This window comes from Eretmochelys imbricata, chromosome 2 (assembly GCF_965152235.1).
Source record: "Eretmochelys imbricata isolate rEreImb1 chromosome 2, rEreImb1.hap1, whole genome shotgun sequence".
NCBI lineage: Eukaryota > Metazoa > Chordata > Testudines > Cheloniidae > Eretmochelys > Eretmochelys imbricata.
The window spans coordinates 146,896,391-146,916,089 of record NC_135573.1 but is presented as its reverse complement, the minus strand read 5'-3'; the positions used below and the strand labels follow the sequence as shown (position 1 = coordinate 146,916,089).

Sequence of the window (19,699 nt, the reverse complement as noted above, 5' to 3'; positions counted from 1 at the left end):
TAGGTCTGCAAGGCCAATAAGGAGCTATGAGAATTACCCTTTGCTGTCTATCTTACGTCTAATGTAGAAGCATTTTCCCATCTTTTCCTGAAGCATGTGCAACTCACTCTGATCTGCAGTTTCACTGACAACTGTGTCCAAAAAACCTGTCCCAAAAGCCCATTCAAATGTTGCTTGAAGTAGGCCAAACCTGAAAATAATGCCTACATCCCAGGAGCATAACAAAAGGAGTCGCCTAACTATGTCGGAACAGAGGAGAAAACAGGCTGCATCTAAATATATTTAGATACTTAAACAGAGAAAGAGTTCTTTTGGACAAGCAGTTCTTTTGCCTTTTGTAATGTAATGTGATGAGGGTTTCAAAGGAGAAGCTTGGATTGGGGTGACCATTATGGTAGGCATAGTTTGGACATCCAAAGGCACCGTAGGTTCACAGGGGCAGGTGGACTCTCTTTGGCGAGTGTCTGGCCATATGCCCCACGGCCCCTAAAGTAGCTCAGCTCCATTGACTGTTGATCCATAGTCTCAATTGACCATTGTCAAGCTGCAAAAGTCAACTCTATCATTATGTGGATACCCTCAAGGGTGGAGCCTTTAATAGCCTGTTCACTTATGAGCTAAGAAGTGCCTCTTTCTCCACTGGTCACTGTGACTCCAGGTCGGGGTGAAGGATAGTGTAGAGCCATGCTGTCAGAGGTGACAGTCACAGGCTTGCAGCACACAGCAATGCTGACTACAATCAATTTCTCCTCTCTGAGGTCTGGAGGTACTGGGGGACGAGGTGAGGAAAAACTTCAACTGTCACAAAACCGTAAAGGTCGGTGGCCTTCCCTCGGAGTTCACAGGAGAAACATACAGAGAACTGCTTCTGGAGAGACAGAGACAGGAAACTGAGCCTGAGACATTTTTTTCCCACGCTCATACAGAGAGAGCACAATCAATACTCCAGATTCGTAGATTTGTTGTGCATGAAAACATATCAAAATATTCTTCTTAATCACATCAAATCCTTCTTTTAAATGTGATTTCAGATTCATTTCAAAATGGTCCACCTGGCATAGTAGAAAAATTGGAAATGATTCCAAAATCTGTTGACAATAGGGATAAGGAAAAATTTTCTTACTATTAAGTGCGTTTGTGTGCACGCGCACACTTGTTATCAATCACAAGAATTCTGAACTCAGGGTCACCTACTTCATATTCTCTTACTTTTTTTTTTTTTTTTGCAAATGCCTTGAGAATTCTATAGTACTGAAATTTCATGCTGTCAGACAAGCAAGAAAATGCACCTTACCACTAAATCCCTGCTTTAAAAAAAAATCAACATTCATATTTTCAATCAATTCTCCAAATAAGATTGTGAATTCTTGTGAATTTTAGGGTTTTTTTTTTAAATATAAATTTTCAGGCTCTCCTAGTAGACCAAAAGCCCACTATAATATACAGTCTCTACCCCATATATAGCATGATGATTTTGAATCAGAAACTGATTATTTGTTCAAATGATGTAACAATGCAAAAGCATATGAGCAGCAGAAATCCTTGTAAAGCCAGAGATGAACAAACCCCAAAGGTTGAGCATTTGATAAATATCCTAAAATACAGATGCTTCCCTAAACCTATGGAGGTAACTCATCTACAAAAAACCAAAACAAAAACCAAAGCCAATCAACCAAAAATTTCCCATAAACAAGGCTTGGTTTCCCCTGCACTAGAAACTTTAATGACTTGGTTATCCACTTCCAGAGTTGGCCTGATCCCTTCTGTGGCATCTTTATGAGGCAACTCCCTTTTGTTTTTCACTCAATTTCTCTCCCTTTCTCTGATCCTAGTCCCTCTCAGGTGTTGCTCCCCCCTCATTTTTCACCTTAAGACTTCCCTTCTTTTTGCCCCCATTAAAAGTTCCTCCCATTCCTCCCTGCATCTAGCTGATGCCTCTTCCCCTTCTCTTGAAAAGATAAAACAGACAGTGGGGAAGCTGGCAAGAGAGAAAGTGATCATCATCAGGAGCAGGAGTTCATGCCTGTGGGTTACTCAGCAGTAGTGAGAGCAGCAACCTCTCGTGACCGGAAGTAAGAACTACAGCAAAAACACAGCTGGGAGTCAAAGGAACTATAATTGGATAGTCTTGTCATACTTAAAAATGGGAGACTGAGGTGAAATCAGAAGAAATACCCCAAACTGATGGAAATACAATCATGTGAGATTATGCATCCCTTCCACCCCAACCATTTAAAAGCTGCTTCTATAGAACTTACAAAGTATAAAGGATGTATTTTGCAAGTTGTAAATAAAATAAACTCAGAACAAAATATAGAAAACACAATATTTGTATCTACTGAATGGATGTTAATTACTTTGCAAACTAAAATAAAAAAGATTAATATAACATACTTCACTGCAGTGATAACAACATTACGCTTTGGTTCATTGTCATAGCTCACGCTTTCAATGCCATAAATTTGAGCTAACTCATGGATGATTCTGCGGTGATCTCTGTTCATGGGTGCATAACAGTGACTCTTTTTTGAATGCTTTCCCTGAATTTAAGAGAAAAATAAATGGCATGTTTATGATTATTTTCATAGACAAGATTACAATATATGATTTATTGTCTATACTTCTCTAACAGTGACAAAGTCAGTTTGCAAGCACAGTGAGAACTAGATACTGTTGATGAAAACCATGTGCATACAGAATTCCTATTAATTCACATTATACACACACACACACACACTCACTCTACGTTGGTTTGCACAGCTATAATTTTTAGATTCTGAAAATGCATGAGGAGACCATGAATGGTTTGACAAAATCTTTTTTTTTTTTTTTTTAAACCATATTCCATATCCCTGCAGGGCTAGAACAACACATTGGAAGATAACTGCAGACTTGGTATTAGATTGGACAATTTTTGTTTATTTTTATTTTGTTTTTTCAATGTATATGCTGTATATAAAGAGGATTTGCCATATCCCTGTTGGTTATATCCCTTTTACAAAATATAGCGACACTGACATCTGATAAAACAATACTGTGTCAACAGGAAATAGACAAATGGATTAGCTTTTAGTTAAAGGTAAACAAAAAATTACCCAGTTGAACAGATGTCTTCTGAAATGTATTATAGTAGCTGTAATTTACAAATGCAAGTGCCTAATTAGCATATAGATTACACATTGAAAAGTGGTGTGCTAAAAGGTAATGGCTTTACAAGTGATGTAAAAATTCTTGTCTAAATCGTTAAGTACTAGCAGAGATACCTGTTTTTCAAATAATGGGCAAAATATTATGACAAATCTGAGGACACAGCCAAAACACTAGTGCAAATCTAGGCAAAATTAATTTGTTAACTGTGTTAATTTTTAGTTAATTACAGTTTTGCACAACCTCCAATTTCTAATAATCTGGGAAGCATTCAAATCAAACTGTTCAATCCACAAATTTCCATTTCTATATAAGATAAGGTAGAGCAATTCCATAGCTAATGAGAATCAAATCTTTGGAAGAGATGTTTAGACAATTATGCTGTAAATATTAACAGTTAAATTCTTAAATCTGTGCACTTTGAACTTTGCCTCTGATATTTAATTAATGGAAAAGACTTCTCAACAGCAATCTTATTTGTCATAGTCTTGTCTTGTCTTTGCCCATCCTATCCAGAAACAGATATGATGATCAGTAGATGTAGCAACTGGTGGAATCCAGAGATGAGGGAGCACTTGGAGTACTGCTCTACCAAATTCAGAGTCTACCACAGACAAATTCCACTGACAGTAGCAGATAATATATGTGAAGCAGAAGTGACTACATGGCTGCTTTGCAGGAGAGATACCTTGGCTCTCAAGCCCACAAGATAAATAATTTAGGAAGGATCTGATAAACTGTGGTCAAGGTCTTCCAGAAGCTAAGGTTTTCCAGTTTTAACATACTCTGTCAGGAAGCAGTCTTTTACTCACCAAGAGAAGGCAATCTGCCAAGGCTTGCCTTAGTTACAGTCCTTGAAGCGAAAAACAGAAATGTCTGGATGACAGACCTATAGAACTTTTGTACCCATTTTACTTTAAAGGAATGAAGTTTCCTTTTGAGAAAGTGAATGGCTTGAGGTATAAGGCTCAGAAAAGCGAGGTGAGTTTCTGACCATATGCAAAGGGCTTCTGGAAGGAGATGGGAATGCCTCCTTTTCTGTTCACACACCATTGCTGAACAATTGCTGCAATGCATTAGGACATGGTGGTGGGCTGACAGAGGCTCCCAGACAAGCAGAGTCAGATAGATAATCTATAGCTAAGAATAAGATTATGTCACAGAGATTATGGATTCTGTGATTTACAGACACCTCTGTGACATTTTCCGCTTCAGCCCCAGGGTGGCAGAGCCAGAGCGGTCAGTTGGTGGGGACAGCTCTCAGCATACACAGACAGTAAGTGACCCCCCACAACTCCCAGCCACCGGTCCCAGAGCTGTGTGCCACTACCGGAGGCAGAGAACACAGAGCTGTGAGCCTCTGTGGGCGATGTGGAACCTTGAAGCTGTGAGCCACTGAGGGTGGCGGGGAAACCTTAGAGTTCCGAGCCCCCACCCCGCAGCAGGGTTTGGGCTCTCATCCCCCGCCCCGCCCCGCACCTCCCCGGGTTTCAATCAGCTCCTGTCAGCCTCCCCCACCAATTTTTTTCAGTAAAAGTCACAGACAGGTCACAAGCTTCTGTGAAATTTTGTTTATTGCCTGCAAACTGTTGGTTATTTTTACTAAAGATAACCATGACAAAAATCTCACCTTACCTATTACTCAAGCACATTGCTGCTACAGTTCCTCAATTTTTTACTGATCCTTTGTCCAGGTGAGATGAAGCAAATTTCCCAAAGGGTGCAAAAACTATAAATAAAAGTTATTAATGGGTAGTACAGATAAGAGGAGGTTACTCACCCTGTGCAGTAACTGACATTCTTCGATATGAGTGTCCCTGTGGGTGCTCAACTTCAGGTCAAGGTGAGTCCCAGCGCCTTCTATCGGAGATTTCTACAGTTGTACCCCTACGGGCTGCGCACGCGCTGTGCCTGCCTCTTGAATAGGGTGTGCACAGCCTGGGCTCCTCAGTTCCTTCTCTACAACGGAGTGCGTTACGAATTCCAAAATAGAGGGGAGGAGGGGGGTAGTGGAGCATCTCGAAGAATGTCAGTTACTGCACAGGGTGAGTAACCTCCTCTTCTTCGAGAGAGATGTCCCTGTGGATGCTCCACTTCAGGTGACTGAAAAGTAGTATTCATTAGGATGGTTGGGATTTCAGATGAGGCAAGAAGGCTGTTGACAAGACAGCACCACCCAATCTGGTGTCGGACACTGCAGTGTGGATGAGAGCGTAGTGATTAGCGAAGGTAAGGTTCGACGCCCAGGTAGCTGCCTTGCATATGTCGGACACTGGGACATTACGGAGCAAGGCCGTGGAAGTGGAGAGAGCTCTGGTGGAGTGTGTCCTAATTGATGTAGGAGGTTCTATTTGCCTGAGTTGGTAACAAAGGCGTATGCAGTCAGCAATCCTTTGGGAAAGTCTCTGTGTAGAGATAGCATTTCCCTGTGAGCACTGAGAAGTAGATACAAAAAGTCCGGGGGGTTTTCTAAACGGTTTTGTTCTATCCAGGTAAAAGGACAATGCTCTGTGCACATCAAGAGTGTGCACTGTTGTTTCAAAGGTGTTAGCATGATGTTTTGGGAAAAATGTTGGGAGGTGTATAGGTTCATTGAGGTGAAAAGAAGAGTGTATCTTAGGTAAGAACTTTGGATGTGTGCAGAGTGTGACCTTATCGCGGAAGAATGTGGTATACGGAGGGTCCGCCATAAGCCCCCCCCTTTCTCCTACTTGTCTGGCAGACATGATTGCTATGAGGAAGGCGGTCTTCATGAATAAGTGGAGAAGAGAGCAGGTAGCTATCGGTTCAAAGGGTTTATCCATCAGGGCTTTCAGGACTAGGTGTAAATCCCAAGGTGTAGCAGGCGGTTTCACGTCTGGGTATAACGTATGGATGTCCTTCAGGAACCTTTTGGTGACTGGATAGGCAAAGACCGTAATGTTGTCAATCTTATGATGGAAGGCGATGACTGCTGCGAGGTGGACCTTGAGTGAGCTTGTAGAGAGGCCAGATGTTTTAAGGTGTGTCATAAATATAAAGGGAAGGGTAAACCCCTTTAAAATCCCTCCTGGCCAGAGGAAAAATCCTCTCACCTGTAAAGGGTTAAGAAGCTAAAGGTAACCTCGCTGGCACCTGACCAAAATGACCAATGAGGAGACAAGATACTTTCAAAAGCTGGGAGGAGGGAGAGAAACAAACGGTCTCTCTGTCTGTCTATATGCTGCTTTTGTCGGGGATAGACCAGGAATGGAGTCTTAGAACTTTTAGTAAGTAATCTAGCTAGGTATGTGTTAGATTATGATTTCTTTAAATGGCTGAGAAAAGAATTGTGCTGAATAGAATAACTATTTCTGTCTGTGTATCTTTTTTGTAACTTAAGGTTTTGCCTAGAGGGATTCTCTATGTTTTGAATTTAATTACCCTGTAAGGTATCTACCATCCTGATTTTACAGAGGGGATTTCTTTACTTCTATTTACTCCTATTTCTATTAAAAGTCTTCTTGTAAGAAAACTGAATGCTTTTTCATTGTTTTCAGATCCAAGAGTTTGGGTCTGTGGTCACCTATGCAAATTGGTGAGGCTTTTTATCCAACATTTCCCAGGAATGGGGTGGGGTGCAACTGTTGGGAGGATTGTTCATTGTTCTTAAGATCCAAGGGTCTGGGTCTGTAGTCAGCTAGGCAAATTGGTGAGGCTTTTTACCAAACCTTGTCCAGGAAGTGGGGTGCAAGGTTTTGGGAAGTATTTGGGGGGAAAGACGTTTCCAAACAGCTCTTCCCCAGTAACCAGTATTTGTTTGGTGGTGGTAGCGGCCAAACCAAGGACAAAGGGTGGAATATTTTGTACCTTGGGGAAGTTTTGATCTAAGCTGGTAAAGATAGGCTTAGGAGGTTTTCATGCAGGTCCCCACATCTGTACCCTAGCGTTCAGAGTGGGGGAGGAACCTTGACAAGGTGTAACAGGCAATCCAGTATCAGTGGGAGTGAAGCAGAAGCTGGAGAGGTCTGTTTGTCAGCGCACCAAGATGTGAACCGTTTCCGTTTATGCAGGTAGATAGTGCATGTGTTGTGTGTTCTGCTGTGTAGCAACACAGTGCGTGCTTGGTCCGAACATGTTAACTCCGCATTACAGAACCACTGATCAGCAAGGCCCTCAGATGTAGACGTTGTATGTCGGGGGTGAAATAGTTGTCCCCACTGTTGTGACAGGAGGTTGCTGAGTGGGGGAAGGATGGGAGGCTTGATCGACATGCGCAGGATAAATGGGTACCACGGTTGTCTGGGCCATGCTGGGGCTATGAGAATGACGTTGGTTCTGTCTGTTTGTATCTTCTGAATTACTTTGTGAAATAGAGGCATTGGTGGGAACACATATGAGAGTTCAGTTCATGGGAGCATAAAGGCGTCCCCCCGTGAGCGTTTCCCCAGGCCTGCTCTGGAGCAGAATGTCAGGCATTTTTTGTTTGTTGCTGTGGCAAATAGATCCAGTTGGGGATAACCCTAGGTCTGGAAAATGTTGGAAAGAATGGTGTCATTGAGTTCCCACTCATGTTGTATGGGGAACGATCGGCTGAGCTTGTCTTTGGTGGTATTCTGAGAACTTGGCAGGTATGAGGCGGAGATATGGATATTGTGTTAAAGGCACCAGTTCCAAAGTTTTACCGCCTCTGTGCAGAGGGAGTGTGACTGGGCTCCCCCGTCTGTTGACATAAAACATGCACGTGATGTTGTCAGTCATGATTCGAATTCTGTGGTTTTGGATGATGGGAAGGAAATGGAGACAGGCATTGTGTACGGCTCAGAGCTCTAGCAAATTTATGTGAAGCTTCATTTCCGAAGTGGCCAAGAGACCCTGTGTGGTGAGGTGGCCGATGTGTGCTCCCCATCCTGTGAGGGATGTATCTGTGGCGATGGTAATCGAAGGGGGATCTTGTCGGAAGGGAATCTCAGTGCAGAAGCTGATGGGAGAGGTCCACCACAGAAGTCAGTCCTTGACTTTCTGGGGCATTATTATTAACTTGCTTCGCCTGTGCTTGTTTGGTTTGTATACCATGGCTAGCCAACCCTGAAGGCATCGCATGTAAAGGCCAGCATTTGCGATCAAAGATGTGCAAGCGGCCATATGTCCTAAGAGCTTTAGGGAGTCTCAGACTGTAGTCTGTGGGCTGGCACATATCTGGGTAATAAGGTTGCCCATTGTGTGGAATCTGTCCTGGGGGAGAGATTCAAAACCGATGGTGGAACTGAGGTGGGCACCGATTAAGTCGATTTGTTGGGTAGGCTGTAAGGTAGATTTGTTTTTGTTTATTTGCAGGCCCAAGGTGTGGAAGCAGTGAAGGGCTGCAAGAGTTGCGTGGTTCGCTTCTGAGTGGGAGACTTGAGGAGACAGTCGTCCAGGTAAGGAAATATGAGGATTCCATTTTTTTCTGAGATGTGCTATTATAACTGCTACCACCTTGGAGAAGACATGTGGTGTGGTGGAGAGACCAAATGGGAGGACTCTGTGTTGGTAGTGTTGTGCTCCCACAGCAAACCTGAGGAAACGTTGATGGGAAGGGTGGACAGAGACTTGGAAATATGTGCCTGGGAGATCGAGGGTTGAAAACCAATCTCCTTGCTCCAGCGTCGGAATTATCATTGGGAGAGTAACCATCCGGAATTTCTGTTTCTTGACGAACTTGTTCAAACGTCAAAGATCGAGGATAGGGCACCAACCATCATTTTTCTTTTCCATGAAGAAGTAGGGGAAATAAAACCCTTTCCCTCTGTGTTGAAGGGGTACCTCCTCTATTGCTCCGAGATGTATGAGGTGTTGTATGTCCTGACAGAGCAATTGTTCATGAGAGGGGTCCCTGAAGAGGGACGGGGTTGGAGGGTGGATGGGAGGTAACGAGAGAAAGGGGATGGCATAACCCGATCTGATAATTTCCGTACTTATGGTTTTCCAGTTGGCCAGGAACGGCTGCAAACGGTGTCCAAAGAAATGGTTGATTGGAGTTGGCACTGGAGAGGGTGCGAGTTTTTTTATACCCTCGACCAAGACTTCAAATTTGTTTATTTGGGTTAGGAGGGTGGGTCGCCGTTGATTGTGGAGGGTGACATCGTTGGTTCCTGGGCCTATGTCGTTGTTGCGTATCATATTGACTTAAAGGTGGATGTCGTGCAAAGGTATGGTAATGTGGTCGTTGGTATGGCTGATATCTATATGGTCTCCTCTTTGAGGCAGGTGGTTGGATGTCTAAGGATCGGAGTGTGGCATGTGAGTTCTTCATGGAGTGAAGGACCTCATTAGTCATAGAGGCGAAGAGCTTGTCTCCATCAAAGGGGAGATCTTCGACCGTATACTGTATCTCCTTCGGAAAGGAGGAAGAAACAAACCATGATGCCCACTGCATGATGATGGCCGTGGATCTGGCGGCTGCGTCCGGAGCATTGAGGGCGGCTTGAAGAGCTGTGTGGGAGATCAATTGGCCCTCGGACACCACTGCTTTGAATAGTTGTCGTTTATCCTCTGACACATCAATAAATTGCATTCCCTGAGCATAATTTTTGTGTTCATATTTTGCTAAGAGCACCGCATAATTCGCTACTCTAAACTGCAAAGTGAAAGAAGAATATGCTTTTGTGGCCGAAGGAGTTCAGTCTCTTGTTATCTTTGTCCGATGGGTTGGATCGGAAGTGTTGGTATTTGTTTTTCTGATTGGCCGCATTGACCAGTAGCGAATTAGGTGAGGGATGCGTGAATAGAAATTCAGAACCCTTAGATGGGGGGGAGGGATAGCTCAGTGGTTTGAGCATTGGCCTGCTAAACCCACGGTTGTGAGTTCAATCCTTGAGGGGGCCATTTAGGGATCTGGGGCAAAAATTGGGGATTGGTCCCGCTTTGAGCAGGGGGTTGGACTAGATGACCTCCTGAGGTCCCTTCCAATCCTGATATTCTATGATTCTATGAAATATTTGCGGTCCAGTCTCTTGCTAGTGAGTGTTATTGTGACTGGGGTCTACCAAATAGTTTTAGCAGGTTTCATAATGGCCCTATTAATTGGTAGGGCTATTTTGGAGGAGGTCATAGCTTGCAGCATGTCGGTCAGCTCATGGTGTGTTTCAGGTACCTCCTCCAGGGTAATCTTGAGCTCTTCTGCCACTCTCTGAAACAACTCTTGAAAGTGAGCGAGCTCATCAGTAGTGGGAGGTGGTGGGGGAACTGTGGCATCTTGTGGTGTTATTGCTGGAGAGGAAGTGTGCGGGGTAGTGTCCTCTGTAGGGGTGGTGGCCACTTCAGGTATTATCTGGGTTTCAGTGTAAGCCGGCAGTGGGGAGTATCTGACAGCTTTCCTCCGGGCAGCCCGCGGAACACCTGAGTGTGGTGTGGTGTAGGTCCATGGAACCCAGTGTGGCCATTGCCTCGGGTGGGGGGCATAGGTGGTCCCATCCAGGGATTGCCATACTAGTGTGGATAGCCTTGAGGATATGGACATCATGCTGTAGTGCATCTCCCACTTGTAGGTAACTGAATCTGGGGAGAGTATTGAGAGGAAAACATCTGGTCATCGTATTCCTCTTCCTCCCACACTTCATTGGAGGGGCTTGAAGGTAGGGTGCTAAAGGTCTCAGTGATAAACTGGTGCCGAGGAGACTCAGGAGCATGGGACACCCTTAACTCCTCTGGCTGTAAAAACTGCGGTGGAGCTGATGGAGGCAGAGTCCGCTGGGGCATCTGCTGATGCCGGGGGTGCAGGTTGGCTCTGCGGAGTAGGTGCCCCTGTGGCAGGCACTGCAATAAACGCTGGAGACCTCAGGGGGCTTGGTGCCGAGAGCAGTGGCTGCAAAAGCAGTGCGCAAGATCAAAGGACGGTGCCGCAGCTGCCACTTGTATTGTTGGCACCGTAGCAGCTCTCGACACTGTACTGAGAGAGGTGGCTGAGGGAGAGCTGAAAGAGGTGGGCAACTGAAAGCCCTGAGTCTTGGCACCTTGTAGAGGGGCAGCCGACTCACAGTCGGTGCCTGAGGTGCTTGCAACGTGAAAGGTGCTGAACTGTGGAGCAGGAGTTACCGGTTTTAACTTTTCCCCCGCGGAATGACTCCTGAGGGGAGGGGAAGCTGGCTGTTTTTTTTGCTTTTGCTTTGCCTCTGGAGAGTGTCACAGAGGTTTGCTGGCCAGGGTCAGAAGCAGGTCTGAGGGAGTTTTCCTGGAACAGCATTTTAAGCCTGAGCTCCCTGTTCTTGCGGGTCCGCGCTTTCAATTTGCTACAGTGGATGCCTTTTTGGGGTACATGAGACTCCCCCAAACAGCGTACACACGGTGAATGCCCATCTGAGATGGGGATGGCATCCTTACAGGAGGCGCATCTCTTGAAGCCTGGGGAGCCAGGCATGTCCGTAACGGCAGAGTTTTTTTTCCCCCCAAAAAATAAATGTAACAGGTAATGCATCTTTTCTAAATAGTAACTCTAATGACTAAAAACTATCTAACTAAACAGAGAAACAAACTAGCTAGCTAATCTCAAAGAGCACTGCTGAACTCCATCTCTAGCCAGGGATGGTAGAGAAGGAACTGAGGAGTCCGGGCTGTGTACGTGCTATTCAAACACTGACAGCTTGAGAGGCAAGCACAGCGCGTGTGCAGCCCGCAGGAGTACTGCTGTAGAAATATCCGATCGAAGGTGCTGGGACACACCTTGACCTGAAGTGGAGCATCCACAGGGACACTTCTTGAAGAACACCAAGATCTGGACAAATGGAAATATAAAAGGTATGTATCCTTCTGAGCAAAGGAAACCACCTCGTGCATGGCCTGAAGGATGGACCTGAGAGTTTTCACATGAAACCTCTCTTTCCAGACTCTCAGACTGAGAAGGCACAAATATAGAATTCTTCCATGCATTTATACTGTGAAGCATCAGGAATAAAATCCCCATGCCAGCCAAAAAGGAAAAACTACAAAAATACCTTCCTTTGGCCAGCATTGTATTGGCTACAGTAAGGAATTTTATCACTTTTACTAAAATTTGCAGAGGACACAAAGAATGTTGGAGTGGTAGGGGAAGTCATTTGGAGTAATCTGGATATTTTGGCAAGGTGGGCCCATTCAAACAAAATGCATTTTAATATACTCAAATGCAAGTTAATACATTTAGGAACAAAATGCAGGTCATAAAGAATGGGATATACAGTGACTCTCAGAAGGATTTAGAGGTTATAGTGGACAGACAAAATGGAACAGGAACTGCTAGTGCAATGCTGTGGCTGAAAGGACTAATGTGATCCTTGGATGTGTAAACATGGGATTAATAAGGAAAAGTAAGGAGGTGTATATAGTATTGGTGAGACTGATATTGGAATACAGCATTCATTTCTGATGTCCACATTTTAAAAAGGATGTAGAAAAATTGGAGAGGGTACAGAAAAGAGCCACAAAAATGATTTGAGGGCTTAAAAGAATCCCTTACAAGAGACTTAAAGAGTTCTTACCATTTAGCTTATCCAAAAGGTGGACAAGAAGTGACTTGATTATAGTGTAGAAATATCTTCATGGGGAGAAAATACCAGATACTAAAGAGTTATTAAAGCTGGCAGAGAAAGGAATAACAAGAGCCAATGGCTGGAACATAAAGCCAGACAAATTCAAATGAGAAATCAGGCACGTTTATTTATTTATTTAAAACAAAAACAAAAACAGAGAAGGGGATTAACTATTGGAACAAATTATTAAGGAAAGATATCTTCAGATCAGGTCTGAGTGTCTTTTTGAAAGATATTCTTTGGCCCTGTCGGTACTGAGAAACTTTGAGGGGCAAAGTCCTGAAAGAAATTTAATGAAATATCCTAGGGAAATCCCCTTCTGTGGCAGGCACAAAAGATGAATGCAAGGAAGAAATGCTACAGTGGCACAGCTGCATCCATGCCACTGTAGCGTTGTAGTGTAGACACTTACTACAGTGACAGAAGGGGCTCTTCAGTAACTCCACCTTACCAAGAGGCAGTAGCTAGATTGGTGGAAGAATTCTCTCAATAACCTAGCAGTGTCTACACTGGGGCTTAGGTTGGCTTAAATGCATCACAAGGGGTGTGTGTGTGTGTGTGAAATTTTTCACAGTCCTGAAAGAGGTAGTTAAGATGTCCTACCTTTGTAGTGTAGATCAGGCCTTAAGTGCTCTATTTAAATCCTCGAATAGTTTTAATCCCCTAAGGGCCAAATCAGTTTAGACTTCGAACCCTCCACAGCCTCTCAGGGCTTGGCTACACTTACATTTTATAGCACTCTAACTTGCTGGCTCAGGGGTGTGAAAAATCACCCTCCTGAGCGCAGCAAGTCAGAGCGCTTTAAAGTGCTAGTGTAAACAGGCTCGGAGCTAATTCCCTCGTGGAGATGGATTACTAGGAGTGCTGGGAGAACTTGCATGCGACCACATTCACAGTTCAAAGTGCTGCCACGGGAGCGCTCCTGTGACAGCGCTTTGAAGTTTCCAGTGTAGCCATGCCCTCAGTCTTATATGTCTACAACCCACTGTACAAAGACTGTCTGGGTGTCATCAAAGACATAACATACAAGTAGGAAGTGTTATAGGTGGCAATCAAACAAGATGCCAGACCTTCATGATTAGATCTTAAGGAAATTGGATAAAAGCTGAAACCCTCTACCTGTAGTGTCCTGGAAATGAGAACTGCATGGATGGTGAATGAGTGGAGGGATGAAGGAGGTCCAGAGACCAATACTGGCAGGGCCAAGCAGGGGCCACAAGGAGAACTATCCCCTGATCCCAGCAGATTTTGCAGAGGATCTGGGGGAGTAGGGGAATGGGCGGGAAGGCATAACGGAGCTGGTCAGTCTTGAGAATGAGAAGGGCATTTCCCCGCAAACTGGGACTGAGGGCTCCCCTGGAGCAGAAGAGTAGAAGTTTATGGTTGGTTGCTGTGGCGAAGAGGTTCCAGTGAGGCGTTCCCCACTCATGAAAGATGTAGCGTAGCATAGGATCGTGGAGTTCCCACTCGTGATTCACATGGAAGGAGTGACTGAGCTGGTCTGTGAGGGAGTTGCTTGTGCCCGGAAGGTGTACGGCGTGGAGGGTGATGTGCTGGAGGCACCAATTCCAAAGGAGGATAGTCTCCAAATAGAGGCAGAGGGATCGGGCTCTGCCCTGCTTGTTGACATATACGACCACCACCATGTTGTGGGACAACACTTGGACAGGGAGGTGGCAGAAACAAACTGCAAGCACAGCGCACACTTCGAGGACACTGATTGCATCCTTGCCTCGCGGTGTGACCAGAGGCCCTTGGCCGTCCAAGTGGGCTCCCCAGCCCACCAGTGAGACATCGGTGGTGAGAGTAGTGTGGGACATGGGTGGTGCGAAAGGAATACCTGCGAGGACTACGGACGGATTGCACCACCAGGTCAGGGAGGCAAGGATGGAGGGAGGGATGAGTGTCCGTCTGTGGGTTGTAGACTGAGCAGAGACACAGTTGGAGGCAGCGCATATGCAAGCAAGCGAATGGCATGACCGCGGTGTAGGCAGCCATGTGGCCCAGGATAGAGAGGCACAGGCAGACATGCGTGCTTGGCCGATGGCACAGGTGTGTGATGAGAGTGCTCAGGGCTGCAAAGCGGTCCAGAGGGAGAAAGGCTCAGCTGAGTCCAGACATGAGCCAATAAAGGTGAAGGTGCACATGGGGACAAGCACCAATTTGTCTTTGTTGATACAGATGCCCAAGTAGTCCAGGAGGGCACAGGGGGTCCGGATGCTGTTGAGGAGAGTGGTGTGCGAGAGTGCAACTAGAAGACAGTTGACAAGGTAGGGAAAGGGGGAGGGCCCTAGTCGATGCATATAAGGTGCCACAGCTGTGAAGACTTTTGTGATGATGTGGGGGAGCAGTGGCAATCTTGAAGGGGACGACCCAAAACTGATAATGGGAGGCGCCCACCATGAAATGTAAAAATATGCGATGGGCAGGATGGATGTCTACATGAACGTAGGCGTATTTCATATCAAGAGCTGCAAAGCAGCAGCCACAGGGAAGGCATGGGAGGATAATGGGGAGTGTGACCATATGAAAATGGAAGTTACAAATGAATTTGTTCAGAGAGCGGAGATCCAGGATGGGGCAGAGGCCACCCCCTTTCTTTGGTATGAGGAGATAGGGGGAGTGAAGGGACTCATCAGTTTTATCATTGAAGAGTTTTTAATTGTTGAATGGGAGGCCCTCAAGTGTGGTTTGGACCTCCTTTGGGAATCCACTGGACTGTAGCCGGGAGTCAAGCCAGAAGCCAGGGAGTGGGAGGCGGTATCAGCAGCATCGACCGTGGTCTGAAGGGCCACCTTGGTGACTAATTTGCCCTTGTCCATAAGGTGTTGAAAATCCTGCTTTTAATTAGGGGGCAGGAAAGCTTGAAAGTCTGCAATTTGTGTGTAGGAAAGGAAGTTGTATTTTGCCAGAATGGCCTGGTAACTGGCAATGCGGAACTGAAGGCCCACGGAGGAACAGACTTTATGGCCAATAAGGTCAAGCTTGTTCACCGCCTGGTTCAGGAGGGTGGAATGCAGATGTTGTTGGCGGGCATGTTCTGTGGCCACCTGAACCACCCAGGAGTTTGGAGGAGGGCGGGAGAACAAGAAGTCTGTCCCCTTTGCTGGGACAAAGTACCTGCACTCAGCTCATTTTGGAGTAGGGGTGGAGAAGGCAGGGGTGTGCCAAACAATTTGTGCTAGTAGGAGAATGACATAGTGTATGGGCAAGGTGGTAGGGGAGAGTCCAGGGGGCTGCAAAATGTCTATGAACTGATCGTGGGGGTCTTGGACATCTTCCAAAGGGAGGTTAAGGGACGTTGCCATATGGTGGAGAAGGTTCTGGTATTGAACATGGTCATCTAGAGGTGAGTGCAGCAGGAGTTTGCCTGGGACTGGTAAGTATCCGAGTGTGTGTTTGTTTGCTTGCTGAGGAAGTATCCGAGCGTGTGTTTGCTGGGAGGGCAGTGTGAGAGCCTGAGTGAGTGTCTGATTGGCTGCTAGCCTGCAGGGGGCGGGCAGTAGGGTGTCTGTTGGTTTGCGTCAGGGAAGCCTGGCTGTTTAAAAATAGCCAGAGCTTCGCGAACCAGCTGAGCAGCGGCGAACCAGCTGAGCAGCAGGGACAGCAGAGCAGCTCACAGCAGGAGTTTGCCTGGGAGTTCGCCTGGAGTGAGCCCAGTGAGGCTTACGTCTTGCAAACTGCTCTGAGGAAGCTCATAGTAGGAAGGTGATATGGAAGGGGGGGGGGGTTCAGCTGTTGTGACCTGCACTGGATGTGCCATGTTTGTCTTTCTTCCACAGGACAGAAGCGACTTTGTCTGTACAAAGTGCAAGCTGGTCTCCATATTGGAAGAGAAGATTGAAGGTCTGGAGCAACAGATAACGACCCTGCGTTGCATACGAGAAACTGAGGATTTTCTAGACAAAACTCAGGATAGGCTTCTAGGGGCACAAAGCTCTAAAGATATAGAACAGGTTGCACAGAGGAGCCAAGAGGCCAGTGAAGAAGCTTGGCAACATGTGACCTCCAGAAGAGGTAAGCGGAATGTCCGGGTTCCAGTAACACAGACACAGGTAACTAACCGCTTTCATGTTCTCTCCGCAGGTACCGTTGCGGAGAGTGGACCAGATGATATGTCTGGGGCGAGAAAGCAGAAGGAGACTCCGCTGGTTGGAAGGCATGAGATGCGATGTCCTGAGGTTGGGGGTTCCACGACCACCACTCCCAAGAGGAGAAGGCGGGTGGTGGTGGTCGGGGACTCTCTCCTCCGGGGGACTGAGTCATCTATCTGCCGCCCTGACCGGGAAAACCGAGAAGTCTGCTGCTTGCCGGGGGCTAAGATTCGCGATGTGACGGAGAGACTGCCGAGACTCATCAAGCCCTCAGATAGCTACCCCTTCCTGCTTCTCCATGTGGGCACCAATGATACTGCCAAGAATGACCTTGAGCGGATCACTGCGGACTACGTGGCTCTGGGAAGAAGGATAAAGGAGTTTGAGGCGCAAGTGGTATTCTCGCCCATCCTCCCCGTGGAAGGAAAAGGCCTGGGTAGGGACCGTTGAATCGTGGAAGTCAACGAATGGCTACGCAGGTGGTGTCGGAGAGAAGGCTTTGGATTCTTTGACCATGGGATGGTGTTCCATGAAGGAGGAGTGCTGGGCAGAGACGGGCTCCATCTTACGAAGAGAGGGAAGAGCATCTTTGCCAGCAGGCTGGCTAACCTAGTGAGGAGGGCTTTAAACTAGGTTCACCGGGGGAAGGAGACCAAAGCCCTGAGGTAAGTGGGAAAGAGGGATACCGGGAGGAAGCACAGGCAGAAATGTCTGTGAGGGGAGGGCTCCTGCCTCATACTGGGAATGAGGGGCGATCAACAGGTTATCTCAAGTGCTTATATACGAATGCACAAAGCCTTGGAAACAAGCAGGGAGAACTGGAGGTCCTGGTGATGTCAAGGAACTATGATGTGATTGGAATCACAGAGACTTGGTGGGATAACTCACATGACTGGAGTACTGTCATGGATGGTTATAAACTGTTCAGGAAAGACAGGCAGGGCAGAAAAGGTGGGGGAGTAGCACTGTATGTAAGGGAGCAGTATGACTGCTCAGAGCTCCGGTACGAAACTGCAGAAAAACCTGAGTGTCTCTGGATTAAGTTTAGAAGTGTGTGCAACAAGAGTGATGTAGTGGTGGGAGTCTGCTATAGACCACCGGACCAGGGGGATGAGGTAGATGAGGCTTTCTTCTGGCAGCTCACGGAAGCTACTAGATCGCATGCCCTGATTCTCATGGGTGACTTTAATTTTCCTGATATCTGCTGGGAAAGCAATACTGCGGTGCATAGACAATCCAGGAAGTTTTTGGAAAGCGTAGGGGACAATTTCCTGGTGCAAGTGCTAGAGGAGCCAACTAGGGGGGGCGCTTTTCTTGACCTGCTGCTCACAAACCGGGTAGAATTAGTGGGGGAAGCAAAAGTGGATGGGAATCTGGGAGGCAGTGACCATGAGTTGGTTGAGTTCAGGATCCTGACGCAGGGAAGAAAGGTAAGCAGCAGGATATGGACCCTGGACTTCAGGAAAGCAGACTTTGACTCCCTCAGGGAACGGATGACCAGGATCCCCTGGGGGACTAACTTGAAGGGGAAAGGAGTCCAGGAGAGCTGGCTGTATTTCAAGGAATCCCTGTTGAGGTTACAGGGACAAACCATCCCAATGAGTCGAAAGAATAGTAAATATGGCAGGCGACCAGCTTGGCTTAATGGTGAAATCCTAGCGGATCTTAAACATAAAAAAGAAGCTTACAAGAAGTGGAAGGTTGGACATATGACCAGGGAAAAGTATAAAAATATTGCTCGGGCATGTAGGAATGAAATCAGGAGGGCCAAATCGCACCTGGAGCTGCAGCTAGCGAGAGATGTCAAGAGTAACAAGAAGGGTTTCTTCAGGTATGTTGGCAACAAGAAGAAAGCCAAGGAAAGTGTGGGCCCCTTACTGAATGAGGGAGGCAACCTAGTGACAGAGGATGTGGAAAAAGCTAATGTACTCAATGCTTTTTTTGCCTCTGTCTTCACTAACAAGGTCAGCTCCCAGACTGCTACGCTGGGCATCACAAAATGGGGAAGAGATGGCCAGCCCTCTGTGGAGATAGAGGTGGTTAGGGACTATTTAGAAAAGCTGGACGTGCACAAGTCCATGGGGCCGGACGAGTTGCATCCGAGAGTGCTGAAGGAATTGGCGGCTGTGATTGCAGAGCCATTGGCCATTATCTTTGAAAACTCGTGGCGAACCGGGGAAGTCCCGGATGACTGGAAAAAGGCTAATGTAGTGCCAATCTTTAAAAAAGGGAAGAAGGAGGATCCTGGGAACTACAGGCCAGTCAGCCTCACCTCAGTCCCTGGAAAAATCATGGAGCAGGTCCTCAAAGAATCAATCCTGAAGCACTTACATGAGAGGAAAGTGATCAGGAACAGCCAGCATGGATTCACCAAGGGAAGGTCATGCCTGACTAATCTAATCGCCTTTTATCATGAGATTACTGGTTCTGTGGATGAAGGGAAAGCAGTGGATGTATTGTTTCTTGACTTTAGCAAAGCTTTTGACACGGTCTCCCACAGTATTCTTGTCAGCAAGTTAAGGAAGTATGGGCTGGATGAATGCACTATAGGGTGGGTAGAAAGCTGGCTAGATTGTCGGGCTCAACGGGTAGTGATCAATGGCTCCATGTCTAGTTGGCAGCCGGTGTCAAGTGGAGTGCCCCAGGGGTCAGTCCTGGGGCCGGTTTTGTTCAATATCTTCATAAATGATCTGGAGGATGGTGTGGATTGCACTCTCAGCAAATTTGCGGACGATACTAAACTGGGAGGAGTGGTAGATTCGCTGGAGGGGAGGGATAGGATACAGAAGGACCTAGACAAATTGGAGGATTGGGCCAAAAGAAATCTGATGAGGTTCAACAAGGATAAGTGCAGGGTCCTGCACTTAGGACGGAAGAATCCAATGCACCGCTACAGACTAGGGACCGAATGGCTAGGCAGCAGTTCTGCGGAAAAGGACCTAGGGGTGACAGTGG

General features: G+C 46.6%; 1 protein-coding gene across 4 annotated transcripts in view; it reads right to left on the bottom strand.

The window, feature by feature from the left end:
• NFX1 (nuclear transcription factor, X-box binding 1) overlaps positions 1–19,699 on the bottom strand; it is a 231,236-nt gene that overhangs the window by 9,832 nt on the left and 201,705 nt on the right. For all 4 annotated transcript variants that reach the window (XR_013345236.1, XM_077810830.1, XM_077810829.1 and 1 more), the window contains one exon: positions 2,395–2,540. Coding sequence is in view for 3 of the 4 variants with exons in the window: in XM_077810830.1 (XP_077666956.1) it covers positions 2,395–2,540 (146 nt within the window). In the remaining variant the exon portion in view is untranslated. The remainder of the gene's footprint in view (positions 1–2,394; positions 2,541–19,699) is intronic.